At 37.0% G+C, this 26196-nt stretch overlaps 1 protein-coding gene and 1 long non-coding RNA gene across 3 annotated transcripts in view; one reads left to right on the top strand and one right to left on the bottom strand.

The window, feature by feature from the left end:
• LOC111865236 (putative sodium-coupled neutral amino acid transporter 11) overlaps positions 1-20197 on the top strand; it is a 32783-nt gene extending 12586 nt beyond the window's left edge. For both annotated transcript variants that reach the window (XM_023853128.2, XM_023853127.2), the window contains exons 3-9: positions 2450-2531; positions 2884-3093; positions 5036-5288; positions 8287-8357; positions 13034-13195; positions 15198-15460; positions 18736-20197. In XM_023853128.2, coding sequence (XP_023708896.1) covers positions 2450-2531; positions 2884-3093; positions 5036-5288; positions 8287-8357; positions 13034-13195; positions 15198-15460; positions 18736-19005 — 1311 coding nt within the window. In that variant the 3' untranslated portion in view covers positions 19006-20197. The remainder of the gene's footprint in view (positions 1-2449; positions 2532-2883; positions 3094-5035; positions 5289-8286; positions 8358-13033; positions 13196-15197; positions 15461-18735) is intronic.
• On the bottom strand, positions 3004-25718 carry LOC117282374. Its single transcript, XR_004513108.1, has 3 exons — positions 25556-25718; positions 11907-12104; positions 3004-3398 (listed from the first exon to the last, which is right to left on the bottom strand). It is a non-coding gene; the product is annotated as an uncharacterized LOC117282374 (long non-coding RNA).
• Positions 25719-26196: the final 478 nt, after the last annotated feature.

Raw genomic sequence — 26196 nt, 5'->3', positions numbered from 1 at the left:
CATAAAATGCAAGGAAGTTCTTGAGTAGCTGCATAGTTGGTGGCTTCTCAAGGAGGGCTCAGCTTCATGAGTGGGCGAGTAGCATTATTTACTATCGCAACATGTTCTGGCCCATTGGACATCATTAGACTATTTGTACATTTATCATCAGGTTAACTGTTATTTGCCATAAGCTGTGGGGGGGAGGGGGCGGGGTTTTAAGATGATTCTTACACAGTATAACAGTCATTAAGATTACAAAGTAATGAATATAATATAAATCCTATGAAAGTTTCACAGATTGGAGTCAAGACGCAATTTTAGTATAGTATTTCAAGTATTTGATGAGGTAGAACAAAACACTGTTACAAACGGTTTCCTTTTAGGCTTGTCCTCTGAACTCCAGCGATTTGACTACCTAAATGTTAAAGAACCCTTAAATTAGTATGTACTTATTAACAAAAACTGAAACCGTGAGTCCATAAATAGAGCTTACACTTATCTACAAGCCATGTAACAAAATCTGTTTGCCCATTCACAGTATGTTTCATACAAGTATACAGATTTTCCAACAGTGGATCAATTTAAATTACAAGAAGGAGATATTTCTTTTGTTGAGTTCTTAATGCAGTCAGAGAGGTTAAACATGAATTTGACATATGTATCTGTTAAACTGCCTGTAATGAGTGGGCAAGTGTATAACAATACAATTCTTACAAATAAAATTCTCTCTGATAACAAGCCATGTCAATGTAGAGGTAAAGTCCATCTTTTGGAGACTTTTTCTGTCTCCATCATTAAGGAATGTACTGGGTTAACACCATTGGTCTGTCTCTCTCTCCCTCCCTCCTTCTCCCTAGATTGTGATTCTATGTCAGGATTAATTGCAGTGAATATGATGGTAGAAATGGGACATTTAACACTGTATCATGTAACAAGATAAGCTAAAATGTCATAACCAGGGCCCGGATTTTGATGACCTGAAAATATTAAAAAAAAATGACCTATAAAATGACCGAAAAAATACAGAAAAATGACCTAAAGGAGAAAGAGAAAGAACACTTCGCTGCCATGTTATTCACATTTCAAAAAACATATGAAGGAAAAATCCCTAAAATGGCCAAAAATTACAAGAAATACCCTTAAAAGTCCAAAAAATTGTCCCCAAAATGAAAAAATGACCTTAAACCTAAAAATGACAAAAAAAATACCTATAAAATTTATATTTCTGTAACCAGCAGCTCATATCCGAGATTTATATATTTAAGAGCATCGCATAGGATACAAGGAAAAAAAGACGACATGTCATCAAAATCAGGACCCTAGTCATAACATATACTATATACTGCATGTTACAAAGTTAGCTCTATTTAGTGTCCATTACAGGAAATGTCCTGCTGTACACCTTTACATTACCCATGCAACTTTAAACACTTTAATAATCTTAACATCTGCCATTTACTGCATTTTACGTTAATAGAAGATGAGTGATCTTTACACAGTCCCTCTTCTTAAAACTTAAATTTACAGGAAAACTTTATCAGTCCATGATTTATGCTAACCGTCTTACAGTGTACACACTTTTTCACCTTACTCTTCTCTTTTGCACTACATATTTCAGCACTAATGTGCCATCTTCAGGTGCGTTTTCTCTATGCACATCTAACTACTGCATTGCATGCCCTGATGTTTTCATACTAAAATGACTAAAATATATATTCGTCATATATAATAATAGATTTTAAATATTAAAACTTTTCAGGATTTGTCATCCTTACATCGTATCTCAATACGCGAATCACGCCAATCCTCCTCTGTGGGAGCACTCTTCCTACATTCATGTGTATTGTGCTCTTTGTTGTGTCTTGCTCCTGTGACTGCGTGTGTTAAACTTTATCAGTTTTCATGCTGTGTCAGATTTTCCCCAGTCATTATTTAATCGTTCTAAAACACCATATATAGTTCGAATACCTTGTACTGAAAACAGTGGGTGCTTTGTACAACTGGTGATGTGAATATTCATCCCGGTGAAGTATTTTGCTTTTGTTTGTGATTTTTAGGTTATCCATCTTCTTTCTGGATGCTGAATTTGGAGAAACTCCAAAAATAATGTCAAGTAAAACTTTATCTTGCACAGTATGAGGAGATTCACAACCATATAATATGTACGATTAAATGTATGGCCTATCCCAATGTGAATATTAACAGATGTTTCCATGTACTGAATTATAACACTAATTGGCTGTATTTATGTTCAAGGAAGCCTCATTCTGGGAGCAGAAATGTGAACTATGCTTTGAGCNCTGTACAGAAATATGACATTAAACATGAAATACTATGAAGAAAGCAGTCTTCTGGGATTTGGCACCGTGTATATGTATATATGTTAACACCACATATACACGGTGCCAAATCCCAGAAGACTGCTTTCTTCAAAGTATTTCATGTTTAATGTCATATTTCTGTACAGTCAGAAGATCACAAACCATACAGCAGTCTACCACTGGCAAGTTTTAACTACATTAATTCCATCATTGGGAGTGGAATTATTGGTAAGTTCGGCATTTATTACTTCTAAAGAAATAGTTGGTAGTTTCAACATTGTAGTCAGCTAGTTGAAGGAGAAATATTTGGATATGTATCTTACCAGGTTGTTCTTACTTTGGATTTGAATTGCTATCTGAAGTGTTGACAGTTGTCATACTTTGCCACTTCTGAGTATTTTCAGAGATAAAAAGAAGGTAATTTTCCAAAACTATTTTATGGTTCTCACATTTTATACTGCATTCCTGATTTCATTCACCTGACAAAACTGAAAGATGGAATGTTGCCAACCTCTTCTTAATTTGAGACTTGTTTAACAGCATGTTTCAACACACATGATTACAGTTTTTTTCATTTCAGGTATCCCATATGCACTCCATCAAGCAGGGTTTGGCATTGGCTTGTTTCTTCTCATTCTTGTTGCACTGGCTACAGACTATTCCTTGGTTCTCATGATAAGAAGTGGACATCTCAGTGGTGCTTTCTCCTACCAGGGTCTGATGGAAGCAGCTTTTGGGAAGCCTGGTTTCATCCTTCTCTCTCTTCTTCAGTTCATTTACCCATTCATTGGTAATTATGTGTGAAAAATGACAAAATGATTATACATATTATCATATGCCATGAATCCAGAAGGCATACTTTCATGGAAACGCAATGACAGTGGGCCGTTGCATAGGAACAGCCCAAACAACAAATGTGTTTCCCCAGAGATGAAAGGACAACAGAGGGTTTGTTGCATAACAACATCTGAGACGAGGTTATGAAACTCCAACTTCAACAGGAGATGAGTTCAGTTTGTTTTTGACCTTCGAAGACGTCAGTAGTAGTCAGTCTTCACTTTGGCTTCAACTATAGCAGAAGCAGCAACTGTGAAGCTGAAATTGTAAATAAGTGTATATGTAAGTGTAAAAATAAAAGTCCAATAAAAGAATTCATTCTGATCCGAAGACCCACACAATTTATTCATGTCACGTCACACAGCAGACACATTACAATATTAAGTTGAGAGGAAGCTGTAATGTCCTACATCAAGGGATTTTGTTGGAGGGACTGATGAAATTCACAGGGACACCTAGTCTTGTAGTGGGGTTTTGAACTGGAGATATCTAAAATACATCAAGAGTGTTGACCACTGTATCTTGATGTTCACTTCAGTCAGCTGTAACAGCAGCACTGAGCAACTCTTAATATATGAGAACCAATTAAAAAAAAAAATCCATCAAAATCATGAATAAGCTGCAAGACAAATTATAACCATATAATCCATGTTCTTAGTATTGTTTTATGTTTTTTAAATTAACAGCTAAATATGCGGAGCACAGATATTCTTGAGAAGCTAACAGTTTTTTCAGTTTGTAAATTCTATGCTCAGTTGGTAGGACTCCTTGGACATGGAATCCACACGTCCTAAGGCCGCTATCTACATATGACTGAACAAACATAGAATAAATGCACAGACGTCAGGGCATCAAATGGGATTCGAACCCACAATCCTAGTGATTGAGCGAGCAAAGACATTTCATGCCTTAGACCGTACGGCCACTGTGATCGCCATCAGTACTACTTTTTTTTTATTGTTAGTGGGGTGGGACTAAGTCACTTGTACTGCAGCCAATTCTGGCCTATTGTACCATCCCCAGATGATAGGTGAGGGTGATTGTGGAGCAACTGGGGGAATGAAGATTGGCAGGGGAAACTGAAGTACTCTGAGAAAAACTGCCCCAGCGCCACTTTGTCCACCACAAATCCCACTTGACCAGACCCGGGATCGAACCCAGGCCACCGTGGTGGGAAGCCAGCGACTAACCGCTTGAGCTATGGTGCGGAAGCTAACAGTTACTCAGCCAAGAAATTCCCAGCCTTTGTGGAGATGAAGAGTTCATTGTGCCCACAAGAGCCCACCAGTGGTCCATATCTTTTTCCACATGAATCCAGTATATACCTTCTAAACTATTTATTTGCAATACATTTTAATATTATTCACCCTCCCACCTATGCCTAGGTTTTCAAAATGATGTATTTTCTTCAGAATTTCCAACAAAAACAGTGTACATTTTTCACCTGTCCTATCCATGCATACATTGCCTGTTTCACTCTCCTTGATTTTGATGATCTTAATAATTAATATACAAGGTCTGACAATTAAAAGCGAGACTGTGCTCACAGTTTTTGTAAATGTTATGTGCTTTTATGATACTATAGTAACGATCTATGCACAGCGATAACATACAGAAAATAATTTACGTATAATGTTGGCTATGACTTCTGATGATGGCCAGTAAAGGCCAGAACATGTAAAGGCAAGATTATTACTCATTCCTATTAAATGAGTCAGATCTGATGGACTTCTACTATTTATTTATGTACTAAGAGGTGGAATGGTTCAGGATGTCACTTATAAAGATAAGGGTTTTCATCTTTAACAATACTGATGACCTATTATGCTTCCAGTTATCTGGAAAATGTTACTTGTATCACTCACACTGATCTATGTAATGTATTATGTTTGCAGCTATGGTAAGCTACAATGTTGCAGTTGGTGATACCCTTACAAAAGTTCTGATGCGTTTGGCTGGAGCTGGTGCAGACTCTTTACTTTCTCACCGGAAAGTAGTGGTGGCTTTGGCCACAATCCTTATCACAGCTCCTCTCTGTCTATACAGGGATATAGCGAAGTTGGCAAAAGTGTCTTTCCTGTCCTTGGTTTTTGTAATTATCATCCTCATAGCAATACTTCTACGTCTGGGAACACTCCATGGTACTATGTAAGTTACATTCATAAGCATGAATATTACAGTAAAAATGCATGATTATCTCATAACTGACTGAAAGCAAATAAGTCTGTTGTATTTAAATGATGCTGTTAAATTGAATTCATTTTCATTTGTCTTAAAATCAATCCCTAGCACACTGATATCATTAACAGTTGTCATACTGTCCACTAAAATACTTTTAACTAAATTTCTGCTAGTAAACATAAAGGCTCAACCTGCTAGTACCAAAGCCTGTCACTGAATACAATCCTGAACTAATGCCATCCATTTCCCACCCATTTCTTTAAGCTTTATTTCAGTGTTATAGCGCCAGCTACTTTTTGATCAACCATGTGGTCACTTTCACAGATGTTTCCCTAATACCATTCTGCAATCAAACATCTATGTATTCACAGTCCATCGATAATGCAACAATTGTTTATTCACCATTTAACACCTAACACAACATGTTTTGGACATAGATGGCCATCTTCAGTTGTTTTATTGTGTTCAACTGTTACACTGTTCTGAAGTGCGNAGCAGCTTCTTTTCTTGTTCGTTAGCCCGTTGTTTTGCAACGTCTGCAATCTGTAATCCTTGCTTGTGTGTTGTTCCCTCTATCAGCGTCTGGTGCTGTCTTCACTAGTCTAAAATCACACATTGTAGTCCACTTAAAATAACATAAATAATTACTTATAATCCATCGACGTTTTCTATTAATTTTTTTGTAGAATCCTATTCCACCTCATAAAGGGTGTCCACTTGTTTAGGGTTAAGTGTTTATTCCAGAAAGTTTGTTTCAGCAGCTTCTTTTCTTGTTCGTTAGCCCGTTGTTTTGCAACGTCTGCAATCTGTAATCCTTGCTTGTGTGTTGTTCCCTCTATCAGCGTCTGGTGCTGTCTTCACTAGTCTAAAATCACACATTGTAGTCCACTTAAAATAACATAAATAATTACTTATAATCCATCGACGTTTTCTATTAATTTTTTTGTAGAATCCTATTCCACCTCATAAAGGGTGTCCACTTGTTTAGGGTTAAGTGTTTATTCCAGAAAGTTTGTTTCAGCAGCTTCTTTTCTTGTTCGTTAGCCCGTTGTTTTGCAACGTCTGCAATCTGTAATCCTTGCTTGTGTGTTGTTCCCTCTATCAGCGTCTGGTGCTGTCTTCACTAGTCTAAAATCACACATTGTAGTCCACTTAAAATAACATAAATAATTACTTATAATCCATCGACGTTTTCTATTAATTTTTTTGTAGAATCCTATTCCACCTCATAAAGGGTGTCCACTTGTTTAGGGTTAAGTGTTTATTCCAGAAAGTTTGTTTCAGCAGCTTCTTTTCCTGTTCGTTAGCCCGTTGTTTTTCAACGTCTGCAATCTGTAATCTCTTGCTTGTGTGTTGTTCCCTCTAGCAGCGTCTGGTGCTGTCTTCACTAGTCTAGACTAGTAACAGTTTGTGAACCACAAATAAGCCTGTATGGCACTGTCATAAACACAGAATGTCTTTTGTTGCTAAGGCAACATTATACAAACTTTCTGCTGAAAGGTCAACTTGGTCCTGCTGCTGACTACATAACTACATAAACCTGTAAGCCATAATACAATTACTGTAACAAGAACATGAAACTTGGTGTCTCATTCTGAGAGAGGAGGAAAATACTTCTGAATCACTGTTGTTAACATCCTTCTCACCTTCAAGAGATTAGATGACAATAAAATGCAGAAATTATGAATAAGGGAGAAAATATATTATATTTCAGCATCTTATTGCGCTATCCACTCCTATATATAATAATAATAATGCCGTCGTGAATGCAACAATTTATTTAGTTGTAGATCTTTGTCTTTTCTTCCTCTACACTACATGTTTCGGACGTAATTGGCCATCAACAAGAAATAGCCGCTGCAGCACATGTAGACAAGAGCAGGTGTCCCTGGTATTTAAAACTTTAAATTTTAGAAATTTTAAAATTTAAACTGGAATTCTAAAAATCAAATTGATGAGCATGTGTTGGCGAGATTTTAAAACAAAACTGACAGGCTGATGTTTTAGATTTTGGACTGTGTGCAGTGTGACAGCTACATAGTGAAAAATACACCTGATGAAGGCTAATTATGGCCGAAACATGTAGTGTAGAGGAAGAAAAGACAAAGATCTACAATCAAATAAATTGTTGCATTCATGGCGGCATTTGTATTATTACATATAGAAGGGAGAAAATGATAAATTGACAATATGATATATCTCCTATGGGAGAGCTCCTATGAGCTCTATATCCTATGGGTGCTAAAGCCCCTGTACAGAATGGTGAGGGTTATTTAATAACAATAAACAATAAATAAACAATAAACAATAAAATTGTACTATAGTGTGGTATAAATTTACTGTAAAACCACCCACTCTGTGCTCAGTATTAATACTTAATGAAAAGCTTTGATGAAACACAATCTCGAAATATTTGGACTAATTTTTAATAGTCAGAGTTTACAATTTACTTTAGGATAAAATTAATCAATTGTAGAATTAAATAATTAAAATGTTATATTTTATTCATCTTTTGTTATGGTAAGCTAGTTTTAGAAAAAGACCATTATTTTCTAAAACTGACTTAACACACACTTCATGGATTCCACTAGTGGCAGAAGTATGAGACATGTCCCATTTGTGAGGTATGACGAGGGTACACTTCAGAAAACTAAATGCATAAAATAGGAAACTCTTCAAAGAAGCTCTATATATGGCAGAATATGAACTTGAAAAAACAGATGTTCGTGGGTTATTTGTTTTCTACTTTCAAGCTAAGAAATATTCATGCTATCTTGTTCAGTACTTACAGGTGCAGAGAAAGATGGAAATAAATTATTATTCTGCCACATAAAAAATTGTCAATAGTATTTTCCTAGTCTGTTCATATCAGAATATGTTAACTCCAATGCCAAATGGTATTTGATATGCTGAAAATTTATGTGTGCCATGAATAGAAAATATTAACAAAGTACTTCTTTTTCAGACCAAACACAGAAGATTCTTGGAGATTTGCTAACTGGGGGATTGTTCCAGCTATTGGAATTATGGCCTTTGGTAAGACCACTCAAAAGTATATAAAGAAGCTACTAGCTGACCATAATTGTGAGTTTGTCCTTCCTATGAACAATTCAACCATTTTCTATAAATATTGTTGCATGTAGAGCCGTTGCTATGTAATGGTCCATACACATACAACAGAGGAACACGCCACATCCAGGGCGGTGTAACGCAACAATAGAAGAGACATTGCAACCGATGTTCTCTGTGGGCCCACTCCGAGGCTATATGACTCGACCAACTGAAAGGATTATGACCTCAAGGGTTCAGTTAAAAATTAATCTCTGGTTGTAAGAGCAGTGCAGTTGAATATAGAAGACTGAATGAGTTAGTGGAGTGGAGTGGAGTCAAACTGAGAGTTAACAGTTTAGAGGCAGAACTTGACCAGTAAGGGTGTGAACATGGGAGCTGAGGAAGCCATTACAGACAATGACTTGTGAAGACACAACACACTGAAAAGACTTAGTGCATGCTGTAGTGAAATGTAGAGTTTGTGAATTAGCCATAGTTCTATAGTTACTTGCTGAATTTATGTTCTGTAGGAGTTCAATAAATCCAATTACAAATCCAAACCCCATCTACAGTCATTCATACACATGACGACTGGTGTCAGAACTGGAATTGGATTGAAGATTGTACTATGTAGTTATATCACCACACTATGAAGATGGAATGAATACTAGGACACCTGCTGGCTAAAATGAATGCCATATGAGAAAGAACATATGCCAATCTAGAAAGGATGGAAGCCAAAACGGGGGCTGAAATAAAAACCATACGTGAAAAAGATGGATTCAAACCAAGAAATTGTGGAAGCCTGTTACCGAGAAATAAAAGCAAAGATGGATGGACAGGAGGAGATGAGAGCCCAGGTGGGTTCCCTCGCCTCCAAAATGATGAAGGCCATGTTGGATGCCTGACTAGAAAAGATGAGGCAAATTGTGAAGAAAAAGAGGCCACAGAGGGGCAGCAGTAAGTCCCTAAAGGAGAGGCTGCAGTGGAAACTATCAAAGCACTGGAGGACTGATATGGGGATCGGCATCTAGCTATAGGACGCTGCCAACAGCTGAAGAAACGGACCCAGGGCAATGCTGGGTCCTGGCAGAAGTTGGCCACTGACCAAGGACTGACCTGCTGGGAAGTTCCTGCACTGCACGAGGGATATGGTCATCAGGGATCAGGCATGGATGTTGTTGTACATGGAACCCCAAAAGGACGGATATTCATGAAGAGATGTTGGGCATGACCTAAAGGCAACAATGGCATAAGGGACCAAGGCCTGAGACAGAAGCTACATCTGGGAAGCAAGAAGACCTTATATGAGGCCCTCGGACAATCTCACGAATTGGAGGTCATGAAGTGAGCAGTGGGAATTTCAATCAATATTAAAAAAAAAATGACTGTCAGGATATCATGGAGGAGTCAGCCCCCTCTGAAATGAAAGCGGAGACGTCAAAAGCACGACCAGATTGAGGTTGATGGTGGTACACCTGAACCAGCTCACATCTTATCAGGGAACTGCTTGAGATAAGCGGCATTAAGGAGGGAGCAGTTGGAGAGTAATCCCCATGAGGAAGGAAGGCAAGGTCAATCACAGATGTCACAAGCACAGCCCTCAGGAAAGAAGAAATGTTGGTATGCCTGTAAGCTATTTGGGACGAATAGCCTTAAGGATGGAGCAATGTAGCATGTATACCTGTTGCTAGGTAAAGGCCTGTACACACGCAACAGAGGAATGTGTCATGTCCACAGTGATGTCACGCAACAGTAGAAGAGATGTTGCAAGTGGTGTTCTCTGTGGGCTCACTCAGAGGCTATATGACTCAGCTGCCTTAGTTCAGTTCAGTTAGTAAGTACAGTGCAGTGTAGTTGAGTACAGTGGAGTGGAGCCAAGTTGAGTTGAGAGCCGACAGTTAGCTGGGAGACAGTTGCCAGCCAGTAAGGGTGTGAACATGGGAGATAAGGAAGCTATGGCATTGGAAGCCATTTCCAGACAATGACTGGTGAAGACACAGCATACTGAAAAGACTTAGTGCATGCCGCAATGAATTGTAGTATCTGTGAATTAGTGACACTGCTATAATTACTTATAGTCACATTCTGTAAGAGTTCGGTAAATTCAATTACCAATCCAAAGCCCATCTATAGTCACTCATACACGTGACAATATATAGAGATACTTCTTGATGAAGTACATGGAGGTGAATGATAATGATAGTTTTCCCTGTGCCTAAACACTATGGCATTGAATGGAGGGGAAGTGGAGGTAAAAGAACATATATTGTTAACTTTGGCACTAGTTAGAGGCGAATGGTCAGTTTTCCACTTGGAATGCTTTATCACTGGCAGTGCCACTAAAATACACTTGGCAAGCTCTATACCACTAACAAATGCCAAAATGTTAGACAAGCTACAGCAGCCATCTCTAAAGATGTTGCACAATGTGCCATGAAAATAGAAAGTACAGCATTTTTCAGAATAAAACTGGCATTTAATCATAATGTTTCTATGTAGAACAGTACGGGATATACGATGTAACACAGGATGTACAAACAGGTGCTAGCTCTATATGTACCAAATGCTCATGTTTTAGGTGAGTATGATCTCCTCCCTTCTGATAAAGCCAAAGGAGAACTGTTCCATCTTTGTGGATGGTTTCACAGCTCATAATTTTTTAACCTGTGTATAGATTCACTAATCTTGCTACAGAAATAAAACAGTACAAAGAACAGGGCACAAACATTGCTGTTTAGAGCTTGCTCTGATGTAAATTTCTGAGGAGACTGGCTCTCCTAGCAGCTGATTAGTGGATGGACCTGTATGGCCAGGTACACAGAAAAGATTACAATTTTTTCTGGTCTTTGGGAATGGGACACCAAGCATAGAACCTCAGTAACAACTGGATACCCTGTCATGTACCCGTGGACACTCAATGAGGCACTTACAGAGTCTGAGCAGAGATGACATTGCTAAGGCTGACACTGAATGAAGACAAGAGGTATGGCACAGAAGTTGGCTGCACAAACAGGGTCAAAAATCTATGGAGGCAGTAGAAGACCATGTTTGTAGAGATGAAAAATTAGTTTTGAATTAATTTTTGTCAATGCCAATTTTGAAGGTGACTTCAAGTCTTCATGCTCTATGCAAAATTTTTTGAAACTGCACTGCTTCTTGCATAAATATAAAAAATGTTTATGGTGGCAGTGCCATATTTCTTAGATACAAAATTTCTGCATACATTTATTATTTCTTGTAAGAATCTTCAATACACGAGAATTACTTTCGCATTTTGATGTGAGTGTTATTGTAATGTTACAAACTTCACAAATTTTGAAAGGTTGTGCATGCAGTGAGGGACAAGTTCAGCACTCTGTTCTGGGGGTGATATCACATAGCGTCGATTATGCATAGGTGTTCATATAGTTGGGAAGTGGACTTATTAGACACCTTGTGGGACAGGAGCTGACCTACAGCAAAACAGAAAACCATTCACTCAGTCAACTGGCATTCAGTACAATCCAAACCCATTGACACCATAGTACTCACATGCAAATCATTCAAGCCTGAAGTTGTTGTAGCTGAAGTTTATTTGGCCATGTGTCTTTGTATACATTATTCATGCCAGTGCCACAGAAAGTACATAAAATTACCACAGAACCAGATTTTTTGTCTGTCCATCTGTTTATCCTTATCATCATCAACACTGGAAGAATTCTGATGAAATTTGTTATGTGGTAGGACAGCCTAAAATAAAGATTGGCAGGAAGTGTAATTCAAGTTCATATTAGTCAAATACCAACATGTGATTTATAAGAAGCAAAATCATACCTATTTAATTAATTTCCTTCAAAAATTACTCACCATATAAAACAATGACACATGAGATAAACTATACCTGGTATATGAGCCCTCATGAAGATTTACATTTTCTATCTGAATTTCTTCTGTATGGTATATATTTCATTAAATACAAGGGAAAGTAATTTATCACTCTACATGGTATGGTGTCTGTGATATGATTATGTTTGGAATAATAGGTTTGTATTTATAACAAATTTGAATCTGCAGTAAATGAATATTAAGGACAATGAGATATGAAAATTTTCAAAAGTTTCATTTACAAAATAAGAATACTTTTCTGTAACTTGAAAATCATTCTACTAGATGCTTGAATATGTGACTTTAACATACTATTCATAATTTTTTTCCGACAACCTAATCACTACTCTACTTGTATAGAAAGGGGGGATAGTACAACATCGAAAAGTTAAGAGAGAAATTATCACATTCTTATATAGAAACCATTGCAACTAGGATTGATGCTGTAATATGATGAGTTATACTGGCTTCACTAAGTAATCTATGGCAGCTTAGCCACTGAAATAACTGAACTACTTTTCAATTCTCAGAAAGAGCATAAGTAATTTTCTCCTCAGCACATCTACAGTGATTCTAGGTCCTAACTAGCCTCCTACTCAAATTGAACTTAAGCTTTCCCCTTTACCAAGTGAAGTGACCATTCACCTCGACCTCCTACCAAGGTTAAGAATGTTTGGACCTTTACCTTCATCTCATCTATATACCTTTATGGTGTGGTGCTTAGCCACATGGATAATTTGACCTTTACTTCATAACTGTATAAGTATCTGAAATGTACTCTTTTTTTTTTTCAGCATTTATGTGTCATCACAACACATTCCTCCTGTATGATTCAATTCAGGATGTAGATCAACATCGGTGGAACACTGTGACTCATGCTTCCATCCTCATATCCCTGGTGTTGTCAGCCCTATTTGGAATGGCAGGATATGCAACATTTACTGGAAATACACAAGGTTCATTTTGCTGTTCTATATGCAGTACTGATGATCCAGGATAGTGCAGTTGCTAGAACAACTGGCTGTGGGTTTGATGGCCGAGGAGTTGGGGTTCAAATCCCAGTAGGGACAAGAATTTTCTTCTCTCCATCTCATCCAGACTGGTTCTGGGGTTCAGAAAGCCTCCAATCCAATGGTCACTGGGGGTTAAGTGGCTGGAGCATGAAGCTGAGCACTCACCTCTAACTTGTGCTGAGGTCAAGAATACATGGATCTATACATCCACTCCTCCATACGTCTTTATGACAATATTGCAATATTGATCATATTCTATAATTCATTACTAAGAGTGTCATATCAGTAGGTAAGGAACTGTGAGTAATTAAGTCCTTAATACTGACTGTGGCCTTCAAGGTAATAGCTACTTAGCTGTTTCTGAAGTCTCTAGGATACAGATTGAGTTATCCTTGAATATATCAGAGAACCTTTGATCTAGGACTACTTGATTTGTATTACCCAAGTACTTTATGTTCACAGTTTGTTAAGATTCATCTAAGCTACAAATGTCAGTAGTGCCATGGAAAATGACTATAAGGAATTCATTATTCTTAGACACACTTGCATCCTTGCAGTGAGCCTATCAAACTGTTTCATCTGTCCACCATATGTATTCAGGAAACAAGAGAATGGATAAATGGATTTTCATTAAATTTGATACTGGTATTTCTACTACAATATGTTAATATACTCCAAATTTTGTTAAGAGCTGGACAAAAATATCTGTCATTTTACATGGAAAACACATGCATTTCTGCACCCATCCATGTTTCTAACAAAAGTTACAGAGAAAAATTAAACACATTCTATGTCCCAAACAATTTTTCCTTAAGTATTTTGAGTTAATTAAGCAAAAGGGAACAAATTGAAAGAGATGTTACACTAATCAACAACATTCCTTGGAATACACATGAAGATTGGCAGTCTCTTGTGCTTGACAATAAATAAATGAAGCTCTCTCCTGCCTAAATTTATGGAACTATATATATTGTCGCGTGTTTTGAGTTCGAATCTCGTTGGTCACGTGTGTAAGTCCAAATCCCACTTCTGACACCAAATTGTCACATGTTGAGTGTATAACGCGACAAATAACTTCACGCCGTATTTGATATAGCGAATTTTATTTCACATTCGCACTTACAATCACCCAAATTACAATCTGACAGTTACTGCCATCGGCAGTATCACAAATACTACACTCCAAATGCCAGAATACAACTGACTGGTTGCTGGCTAACTCGGAACTAACTCGGAACTCAAGAACTTAAGAATTAACTTGTTCACACACTCTGACTCGTAGGCTTGCTCGGAACTAACTCGGAACTAACCGTGAATAGTCTTCGCTGCTCCGTATCTAGCCTCATTCCGGACAATGCAGAAAACAGCANCATCCATAGCTCAACACATCACAATATATATATATGTACACATATATATATACACAAATATAATCATATACTTAAAATATAATTGATCATGATCCTTTAAAGGTTAAATTACACAATTTAAACTTTGTCTTCAGTTTTATTTTATTTTATTTTTTTTTATGATCACAATGAACAGCTGCAAAAATTTGCCTATTAGCTTCACTGTGTGTCTTTCTGTCCACAAATAACAAGTTGAGACCTGCTAAATTAATTTTCATGGCATTTAATATTGAGGAGTTTTACTACAATTTCTCAACATATTTCAGTTTTGATTAATATGTCACATAAATAATGGACAGAATTTCTGTATGATATAATTTAAACTGCAGGGAAATGAACAGAGATGCATTTAAAATCACTTTGATACAGAACAAGAAACAGAGACATTCAGTTTCTTTTCAACTTTAAAACCTATCAATGTAGTAATGTCTCATAATTTCTCCTCATAAAACACAAAATGTTGATACTGAATGTACACAGTAATATGTTTAAAGACGTCTCATGGGAGTATTGTCTCTATTCTGTGTACTCCACAGGTGATCTTCTGGAAAACTACTGCTGGCATGATGATCTAATGAATGTATCACGTATCATCTTCAGTATTACAATCTTGCTCACATTTCCCATAGAGTGCTTTGTGTCTCGTGAAGTCATAGAGAATAGTTTCTTTTCACATCAGACATCACCTGAGGACAACTGGAGAACATTTCGTCATGTTGGAATAACAATCTTCATTGTTGTAACTACGTACCTCATATCTATGTCTACTGATTGCCTTGGTGTCGTATTGGAACTGAATGTAAGTTGACAAAAATATATACAGTAGGAAATTTATACTTAAAAAAATATTCAAAGAACAGTTCCATAAAGTTATAGGAAGTTCCACCAACTGGTTGCTGACCAGTAAGTGAGTATTTAGCAGTTACAGCATTTAGGGTGGCTGCCCCTTTCACTTGAAGGTCAAGCTAACTTAAATCACCTCCATTCTACTGCACTGAGTACACTTCCTGATTTTTAAAAATCACCTCCATTTTCATCCTACTGCATTGATTATACTTCCTGATACTACAGAGCACTCAAAAAAAGAGGAAACTGTAACATTGCAGCTAGCCATGTATTTATTTGGCCTTACCCTCAATAGTAGAAAAGATAATTGTGAAACTGGGATCAGAGCCGCTAATGAATTACCCACCCTCATTCTGTGACTTCAGACTTTGTTTTCAAAGGACACAAGAAGCAAAGATGGGGGAAACTTACCAGATGTTACAGAAAATTATAAAAGTTGTTATCCTCGACTCTTAAAAATGTCTCACATATTTGATGGAATCCCTGCAAAGCACACTGAAGGTCATCAGATAAAACGGAATTAGTTGTATCTCATATCTTCTTTTGGAGAGCTGCAGCAGTGCAAGGTGTGTTCCTTTATGTTTTTCCTTTTGTTCTCCCATGAAGTAAAGAACATTATGGTCTACTGATCTCAAAGGCCACAGCCCTGTACTGATGATTCTGTCATTGAACATCTCTTGTAAATCACTCACTAATTACATCAGTATGTGCAATAGCATTGTCCTGTTGAAAGCAGCCTTCTGAGCATTTACATAACTGCTTAAGCAGAAGTATACTTCATCAGTTATGAAGCTCAGTTCTGGATCTGCGAGTCCATTGTGCACATTTTTCAACATCCAATTACAAAATTGAATCCTTTGTGGAACATCTGTAGGTTTAAGCCCATGCACAACTCTCATTCTGTATAAATAAAACTTCTTCAATTTAGTTGCCTTAGCAGCAGACACATCTGCCTCTTATGACAACTGCCTTAGAGATTTCTGAGGGCTAATCAATAACTGGGCCTGAATCTCTCAAAGCTTCTCATCTGGGAGCACCATTTTCATGTAATGTTGTGTTCTGTCAAGACTGGCCCTGTGGTCCACCATATTTTATTAAGTTTAGAACTGCAAGATTTTATAGGCACAATTCATTAAGGGTGTTTGTGGACAGATTTCTCCCAGATCTTTGCGTAAGTTCTCTTTCATGTGTACAAGGTGGTTCAAATATGACCGGGACTGATTTTTTTTTAAGGAAACATAATTGCCAAACACTTACTNGAAACGTCGGTTAACACCACATATACACGGCGCCAAATCCCAGAAGACTGCTTTCTTCTTACTTGCACATGTCAGTCTTCAACATATTCCCCTATGGAGCCAACACATTTTTTCCAACGTTCTGGAAGCATCCTGATGCCCTTTACAAAAAAGGCTCGTGGTTGAAGGCGTATCCACTCCCGAACAGTCTGGATGACTGCGTCATTGTCCACAAACTGCATGCCTTGCAAGTCTGATTTGAGCCTTCCGAACAGGTAGAAAACACTTGGGACCAAATTGGGACTGTACGGCGGATGTGTCAGAAGATTCCATTTCAGTTTCCGGAGGGTTTCCATTGTTGTTTTGGCCGTATGGGGGCGTGCATTGTCTTGAAGGAAGGCTACCCACTTTACACGTGTCTTATGCTTGGATCGGATCTTTTCCTTCATGTCTGATGCCAGGAGGTCTGAGTAATTAGCTGCATTGACTGGTCTGGCATCTATCAGAAAGTCTACATGGATAACCCCCTGCCAGTCCCAGAAGAACGTTGCCATCACTTTTCCTGCTGAAAGGCTCCTCCGTGCTCTCTTGGGTTTGGGAGAACTGGTATGCCGCCACTCGTGTGATGACTGCTGGGACTCAGGAATGAAGTAGTGCACCCATGTTTCATTGGTGGTCATTACAGACTTCAAAAATGCATCACCTTCTTCTTCAAACTGCTGTAGGAGATGACTGGCAGCTTGCATGCACACCATTTAGTTCACATCCGTCAAAGTGTGTTTTACCCACCATGCATTCACATTGCGATAGTGCAGGTGGTATTTCACGATGTCTTCTACACTACCAACACTGATGGACAGCATTGCTCCAAGTTCCCTGATAGTGATGTGCCTATTCTCACGAATAAGCGCATCTGCATGATCAGTGTTTGGCTCAGTGACGTATGTTTGCGGCCGATGATCATGCGGTTCATTCTCCACGTGCTCTCTGCCCTCTCTGAAGCACTTACACCACTCAAACACATGGGTCCATGAGAGACACTCTTCCCCATACTGTTGTTGGAGTCTGTGGTGAATTTCAGCAGACGGGACCTTTTCTCCGAGGAATTTGATGACAATACGTTGTTCCACGCTCCACGGTACCTTCTGTTCACTCATCACTCTAGCAACTCCCAGACAGGACTGAACAGGAGTGAGGGTGGAGGTTGTGGCTTCACTCTCTCAAGGTCGCACAGCTGCTGCACAGTGCGGCTTGTTTACACACAATTCAGTCCTGGTCATATTTGAACCACCTTGTACATCTCAGAAATAAAAATTCTCTGATCAGTCTTGTACATCAATGGTTATAAGAAAATTATAAAATATTAAACTTGGCACACAATTATAACTTCGTATTTATCTCTTCCAGAACTCTTTGACAAGAGTGTGGAATGCATAAAGGGGTAAGGCTGAATCAGCAGCTGGCCTACCTGTGGAGCAGCAAAGTCTCCTCTTATTCTGTCTGCTCTGTACTTAGCTGTCCTTTACAAGCATGTCCTGAGTCTTTTCTTCCTACTGGCCTACAATTATTCACTATTCTTAGCACGCAGGCCCTCTGTTGTCTTTGCAAAAAGTGTATAAAATTAATGCATAGTATGGAAGTATCTCTCTGGCCATGCTTCTGCATGCTTCATCTCCAAGACTATTTTGTGATTTTCAGTCAATTTTATAACTGACATCTCCAAGACTATTTTGTGATTTTCAGTCAATTTTATAACTGACATCTCCAAGACTATTTTGTGATTTTCAGTCAATTTTATAACTGACAATCCATGCAAGTTGTTCAGCAAATTTAATTTTGGCGATGTAGTCTAAGAGACATTTACTGATCTTTCAGAGGAATGTACTGCCTCCATCTTCAAGGTCAAAGAGTAAGGTGAGCAAGCAACAAGCTTGCTTGCTTCTTGTTTCACAGTCATCTCATATCTAACATAGTTATCCATGTGTTTCAGGGTGTCCTAGCAGCAGTTCCATTAGCGTATGTACTGCCAGCTGTTAGCTACTTGAAGCTAGAGGAAGGATCTCTACTTTCCCACAAGAAATTTCCTGCTCTGTGTTTGGCTGCATTTGGAATAATTATTGCAGTCTTGGGTATAGTAATGCTTATTACCAACAGCAACAAAGTAGATACATGCAGTCATGGGAATGAGCCACCATATTGCTTAGTTTATGTTACTGGTAAAGAAATTCTCAGTGGCTTAAAGAATTACTCCACTGTCTGATAATGTATGCTAATTTAACAGTCAAGTATAAGATATGATTCTGCTTGCTGTTAATCTTGATTTTTCACATGAGTTTTCTTTTCCTATGAAGCAAGAATCATAACATACTGGTTCTGATCAATTCGTTGAAAATTATACCATGAACTGTATTTCTGCAGACAGGCTACATGAAAAAATTAAATATTATTTTCCAGTTTAAAATATCCATCAAACTGTAGAACAGGTTACCACAATTTATGTCAGTTCTGTGCATAAATACTACCAATCAATAAAAAAACTAACCTAACATAGACCTAGTTTAAATAAATCAAAGAAAGAGGTGTTTCAACTAAACCTATATACAAAGCAGCTTATCTTAAGCTTATGTGACATGTGATGTGCTGCCTGAAAGCCAGGCTATAGGACATCCATTGCTGCACAACAGACAATGAGAACGCAAGCTACATAGGAAACTGCCTACCCAACAGAGGCAGAATTGTTGAATTCCCACGGCAACAGATAGACCAGTTAATAAATATGCCAGCTAACAGCAAAACTGAACCTATTGACAAGGTGGTCTCTATCCTGTCTGAGTGTAGGATGTAAGTGAGAGCGAAGAAGAGAGTTCTGATCCAAAGAGAGCTAAGGATAGTTCAGATTCAATGAGCAATCCAAGAAGAACATAGAACGAAGACACTCCACTGAGAATAGTGGTGCACAGATGTTATAACAGTTGAAAAGGAAACGTCAGAAGGCGTTATAAGTGAGAGTGGTTATAATTTTGAGTGTAAACAAGCAATTGTCCAATAAACATATCTGTCTAATCTGACACCCACATAAATTTCTTGCCACATTACCTAGGAAACACATGACACTGCCATATTTACCTCAAGATAACACAGTCCCCCTTACCAAAGCAAATTAACTTCAAAACATCTCCCATCCTCAGTTTTAATGCTGAACCAAATTTTTGTCCCAATCACTATTTAATACAGTTCTGAAAACACACATTTCAGCTACCTACTCCCATATTATGGATAACTATGCTATGCTATATTACACCATTCAAAGCTTTGTACTACTTGTGAATTATAAGGGAGACAGGTACAATAGATGTGAGCCATCTCAGAGTATCTGAATGCAGACTTCTCATGCTTGATCTCAAGAAACCTTAAAAGTAAAGTGAATCTGAAAGTAACAAGTGTGTATTATTTTATATACGGTGAAGAGGCATAGGATTATTGTCTCACTGATCCTACAAATCCTACAGAGATAATTAGGGCTCAATATATGGTGTTTATAGAATACACTAAAAATAAAAGTGAAAGTACCAAACATGGATTTGGGTTTGAAAAGAATGCTCAGCCTGAAACAAAGCCAATTTTGCTGCATGAACAAAAGTAGAAAATTTTGTTAAGTCAAGAGATGATAAATAACATGAAGAATGAAGGAAATATGAACAAAACAAAATTTATGTTGATCCAGAAATTGCTTTTGTTGAAGAGTGAAGGTATCAACAGACAGAACAGCAACAAAAGACACTATCTACATTCAAGGATTTGCAGATTATATTAAGTGTTTGGAGAAAAAGAATCAATTGCGATGTATAATGACAATTATGGAGCTCAAAGCTGGCATATATGATCCTGTATTTCATAACAGAAATAAAGCATGCCATCATTTCATATGTGACAGTATAGAAAATGGTCATGTTAATTTGCTGTATATGCAAACTGAGGATATGGCAGTAGATGTTTCTATAAATGTCAAGATCATCCACCTGTGAGCTGTGTAAATAGCCTGGGCCTACAGTCATCATCAGTTTAAGTGAGAGTGCTGCTAGTTTTAAGCTCAAGATTATAAACTATGTGTGGACAGTGCCTATATACCGAAAAAGTTAGCTCAAGCAGTAACACTTCTGACTTACATTCAAGAGGAGCCTGGTTCAAATCTCAGCTGGTATATCAACTGTCCTGATATTTTTCGTGGTTTTCCTTAGCCTCCCTAGATAAATGCCAGAATAATTCATAAAATTAGGCCATGTCTGCTTCCATTCCAGTTCATTACTCATCAACCATTTTACCACTTGATGCTATTGCTTATAAGAAGGTTTTGCGCTTCTAATAGGCGATATTCAGTTTTTATCTTTCTTTTGTACATATAATAATCTGTTAAACTATAATTTTTGACAGCATATCTGCAACCCTGACATTCTGGTAAATACAATGATTTTTATGGGGAAAAATATTCAGAATGGATTTATGACACCTTCCATATCTGTAGCAAACACAAATGACATAAAGACACTTGTTCTAAAGTTTGCCACAAATATCTATACTGCCTACATATTTATCTACTTTGCATTTATATTGGTGAAAATAACAAAGTTCTTGACAGTGCTCTGAGCATAGCCTTAGCACATATATTTCAAACCATATATATGGGCCGTAAGAAAAAATTATAATGTAAGCCTAACAACATAAATAACTTGTTGTGATGAAATTACATGACTGTGCTCTTCAATAAACTTGAATGTATTCCGTGACTGACTGTTCATCCTACAATTCCGTAATGATACCTGCCAAATCTTGCCATGCTTATCTGTGTTCGTATCTGTGTTTCCTAACATCTCAGATGATCTCTAGACTGTAATCAAGCATGGTTCATTTACTGCTAGGCAATTTCTTATATCATATAGCAGGGTGTTTATGGTTCTATCTATTAAGTTCTTGAATAGAAGAAGTATTACTGTGTCATCTTAATTAATTATATTTTAAATAATTCTATACAAATGCGAGAGTTGTTAATTAATGTCTATGACCATAATATTATAGTTAATGAACAATTTGGTTTCAGACCTCAATCTTCAACTACTAAAGCTTCCTATGTATTCATTAATGAAATACTGAAAGCACTAAATAAGCAAAAAATTGTAGGTGGTATTTTCTGTGACTTAAAAAAGGCTTTTGATAGTGTTAATCATGGGATTTTATTGAATAAACTTCAATTTTATGGAATATATGGTAATTTTCATGATTTAATTACATCCTATTTATCTGATAGATATAAGAGAGTTTTAATAACAAGCACCGACTTGAGTTACGCTGGTACCTCTAGTTGGGATATTGTAAGGCATGGTGTCCCTCAGGGGTCCATTTTGGTCCATTTCTTTTTCTCTTCTATATAAATGATCTACCTAAAAATTTTAATAACTCAGTCAAATCAGTTTTATTTGCAGATGATACAAGTTTAGTTATTAATAGTTATAATAATATACAATACAGAAATGATGTTGATATTTCTTTTGCTTATCTCAATGATTGGTTTAATTCAAACTTATTAACTCTGAATTTTAACAAAACTAAACATGTTCAGTTTATGACAAATCCAGGATCTAATAGCATAACTTCTATTAAGTATCATAATAATGTGATTTTCAGTAGTACAAATGTGAAGTTTTTGGGATTAGCTATTGAAAGCTCATGTACTTGGAAAGCTCATATATCCCAACTCATGCCTAAATTGTGCAAGGCTTGTTACTCAATGAGGGTGATCAAGCCCATTATGCCCACAGACATTAAAAATGGTATATTACTCTTATTTCCATTCACTTTTGTTCTATGGAATTATATTTGGGGCAATTCTTATAGTATGCACATTTTCAGAATTCAAAAGAGAATAATAATTCGAACCATGAGTGGGTTGAGATCTAGGGACTCTTGTGGAGATGCATTTAGGGATTGGGGAATTTTGCCATTGCAGTCCCAATATATATTTTCTTTATTGATGTTTGTTGCAAATAATATGCATTTGTATCACACGACATCACATATTAATGGCCTTAATACTAGGCGTAATTTTGATCTTTGTTGCCCTCAGACAAATTTGACAACTTACCAGAGAGGACTTCTTTATTTTGGTATTAAGCTTCTTAATCATCTTCCTTTAAATATAAAAGAGTTAATCCATAATATTAAGCAATTTAGGGCAGTTTTAAGTGTTTTTTTACGTACTAAATCCTATTATACTTTAGATGAATATTTTAATTAGGAATAGTTTTTTGTTTAGCTGTGACCAGTTATTTGACNCTCAATCTTCAACTACTAAAGCTTCCTATGTATTCATTAATGAAATACTGAAAGCACTAAATAAGCAAAAAATTGTAGGTGGTATTTTCTGTGACTTAAAAAAGGCTTTTGATAGTGTTAATCATGGGATTTTATTGAATAAACTTCAATTTTATGGAATATATGGTAATTTTCATGATTTAATTACATCCTATTTATCTGATAGATATAAGAGAGTTTTAATAACAAGCACCGACTTGAGTTACGCTGGTACCTCTAGTTGGGATATTGTAAGGCATGGTGTCCCTCAGGGGTCCATTTTGGTCCATTTCTTTTTCTCTTCTATATAAATGATCTACCTAAAATTTTTAATAACTCAGTCAAATCAGTTTTATTTGCAGATGATACAAGTTTAGTTATTAATAGTTATAATAATATACAATACAGAAATGATGTTGATATTTCTTTTGCTTATCTCAATGATTGGTTTAATTCAAACTTATTAACTCTGAATTTTAACAAAACTAAACATGTTCAGTTTATGACAAATCCAGGATCTAATAGCATAACTTCTATTAAGTATCATAATAATGTGATTTTCAGTAGTACAAATGTGAAGTTTTTGGGATTAGCTATTGAAAGCTCATGTACTTGGAAAGCTCATATATCCCAACTCATGCCTAAATTGTGCAAGGCTTGTTACTCAATGAGGGTGATCAAGCCCATTATGCCCACAGACATTAAAAATGGTATATTACTCTTATTTCCATTCACTTTTGTTCTATGGAATTATATTTGGGGCAATTCTTATAGTATGCACATTTTCAGAATTCAAAAGAGAATAATAATTCGAACCATGAGTGGGTTGAGATCTAGGGACTCTTGTGGAGATGCATTTAGGGATTGGGGAATTTTGCCATTGCAGTCCCAATATATATTTTCTTTATTGATGTTTGTTGCAAATAATATGCATTTGTATCACACGACATCACATATTAATGGCCTTAATACTAGGCGTAATTTTGATCTTTGTTGCCCTCAGACAAATTTGACAACTTACCAGAGAGGACTTCTTTATTTTGGTATTAAGCTTCTTAATCATCTTCCTTTAAATATAAAAGAGTTAATCCATAATATTAAGCAATTTAGGGCAGTTTTAAGTGTTTTTTTACGTACTAAATCCTATTATACTTTAGATGAATATTTTAATTAGGAATAGTTTTTTGTTTAGCTGTGACCAGTTATTTGACCTATTGTCATGTATATGTTCCAATTTTGTATTATATTTTATATACACATGGTGGGTTATGTAGTTGCAGTGATGTGTAGGGGTTTCATATGCTTGATTTATTGTTGTGGATTTATATGCATTGTTCTGTTGACTACTTGCTGACTTAGCAAGCTTGTGGTGTGACAGGTTCTGTATCCAATGGCTTTGGCCTTGTATGGATGTGCTGGAATGTGTAATAAATACAATACAATACAATACAATACTGAACTGTATTACAAAACTGTGATCACTAAAATTATTTATGAACTTGTTATACTGAGTCAAATATTTCTCACCTCTTGGTACATAATATCCCATATTTACAATTATGTGCCATATTTGATAGAATAATCAGAGACAGAACTGTTTATACTAAGAATATAAAAATGCATCTACATACTTCTATTGTAGATTATATAGGTCAGATATGAATATGCCACATAGTTAGCAAATACAACAAATCAAACCTCAAAAGAATGATAACTTAGGGTATTTACTGCATTAAGGGTAGTTGTCCTTGTGCTTAAAACTTTGCGGACCGGCAATTTAAATATTTAAATCACCCTGGGGACCGGCATTTTTAAACCTACTACCCTAACTTGTGCACTGTTCACTTTAAAAATTAATATAAAATCTCCTAATTAGATTTATGAACTAAAATTTTTGGACAACACTTACCAGTGCTCCTAGAAGTGCTTGAGAGTGTGATATTTCTGGAAACATTCCCCTTTGTGAAGTGGCATTACACAGAACTTGCACATATAGACAGTCATACTCCTTTTGTTGTGTACTGTGCAAACACAGCATTGCCTAGAAGGCTGCTTCCCCTTGGCATGTTCACTATTCACAATTTTCACGAGGGTATGTTTCTGCATATCACCCAAGAGTCGCCCAGGGGGGTCAAAATGAGGCCTGTGTGGGGTGGGAGTAGACGGCTCCAGTCATACTAAGACTGTGTCTGCCGCCGGTTCTGCTGCCACTGTGTGGTCTGTAGCCTAGGCTTTTNTTTTGCCAACTTCAGCAGAAATGCCTTGTATTTCAATTTTGAATGAGGGTTTAGATTTTTGAAAACCAAAAATGAATTGAAAATGTCACAATTTATAAGCCACAAGGCAACTTTTTTTGTCCACTTTACTGTTTTCCGAGGAAGAGAATAATAGGCCAAGTACTGATTGGCTCTATCAACTCCCTTCATGAACATATTATACTTGGAAATACAAATAGGCTTCTTTACCTGTCCATGTCTCCTTTGAACATCAACGATGCTCAAATTGTGAATTGTGGAAAAACAGTTCCGCCACTTCAGACATTTGCGTTGCGTCCGATGAAATTTGCTTCACCCCTGGATTTCCAGTAAACTGTCCCAAAGCAGGCATTTTGTCTAATTTTCCCCATGTGGCTGTCCCCGCAATGTTGCTACCCGCACTTTCGTCGGAGCTACTGTCACTTTCACTTTCAATTTCACTTTCACTTTCACTTTCACTGTCTGTGGCCACAATTTTTTGTTCACCCCTGCCACCCTCACTATCAGATTGTGAGTCGCTATCACTAGCAGACTCACAAGGGACATCAGATAGCTCATTGGAGAACAAGTCAGATATTTCTTGTTCTCCGAGAAAACGCTTGGACTTCAACCTCTTCCGACCTTGATCCATTTTGCACTAGTAACTTCCTGCCTGGTGCATGCAGCTGGAAGATGAAAAAGGCATTTTCTTTTGGAGTGAGAAAGGAAAACAGTTGGCTCGTAAACAGCGGGGTCATGTTACTGACTACGAAGCAAACATTCAAGAGGTCTGTCACGCACCAGTCATGCATCTGCCTGGCGCCATTACAAGGTATAGTGTGTTTCAACATAACGTGTCCTAAAGTCATAAT

The sequence above is a fragment of the Cryptotermes secundus genome, unplaced genomic scaffold (genome assembly GCF_002891405.2).
Source record: "Cryptotermes secundus unplaced genomic scaffold, Csec_1.0 scaffold614, whole genome shotgun sequence".
NCBI classification, from domain to species: domain Eukaryota; kingdom Metazoa; phylum Arthropoda; class Insecta; order Blattodea; family Kalotermitidae; genus Cryptotermes; species Cryptotermes secundus.
This window is presented reverse-complemented; position numbering and strand designations above follow the sequence as displayed.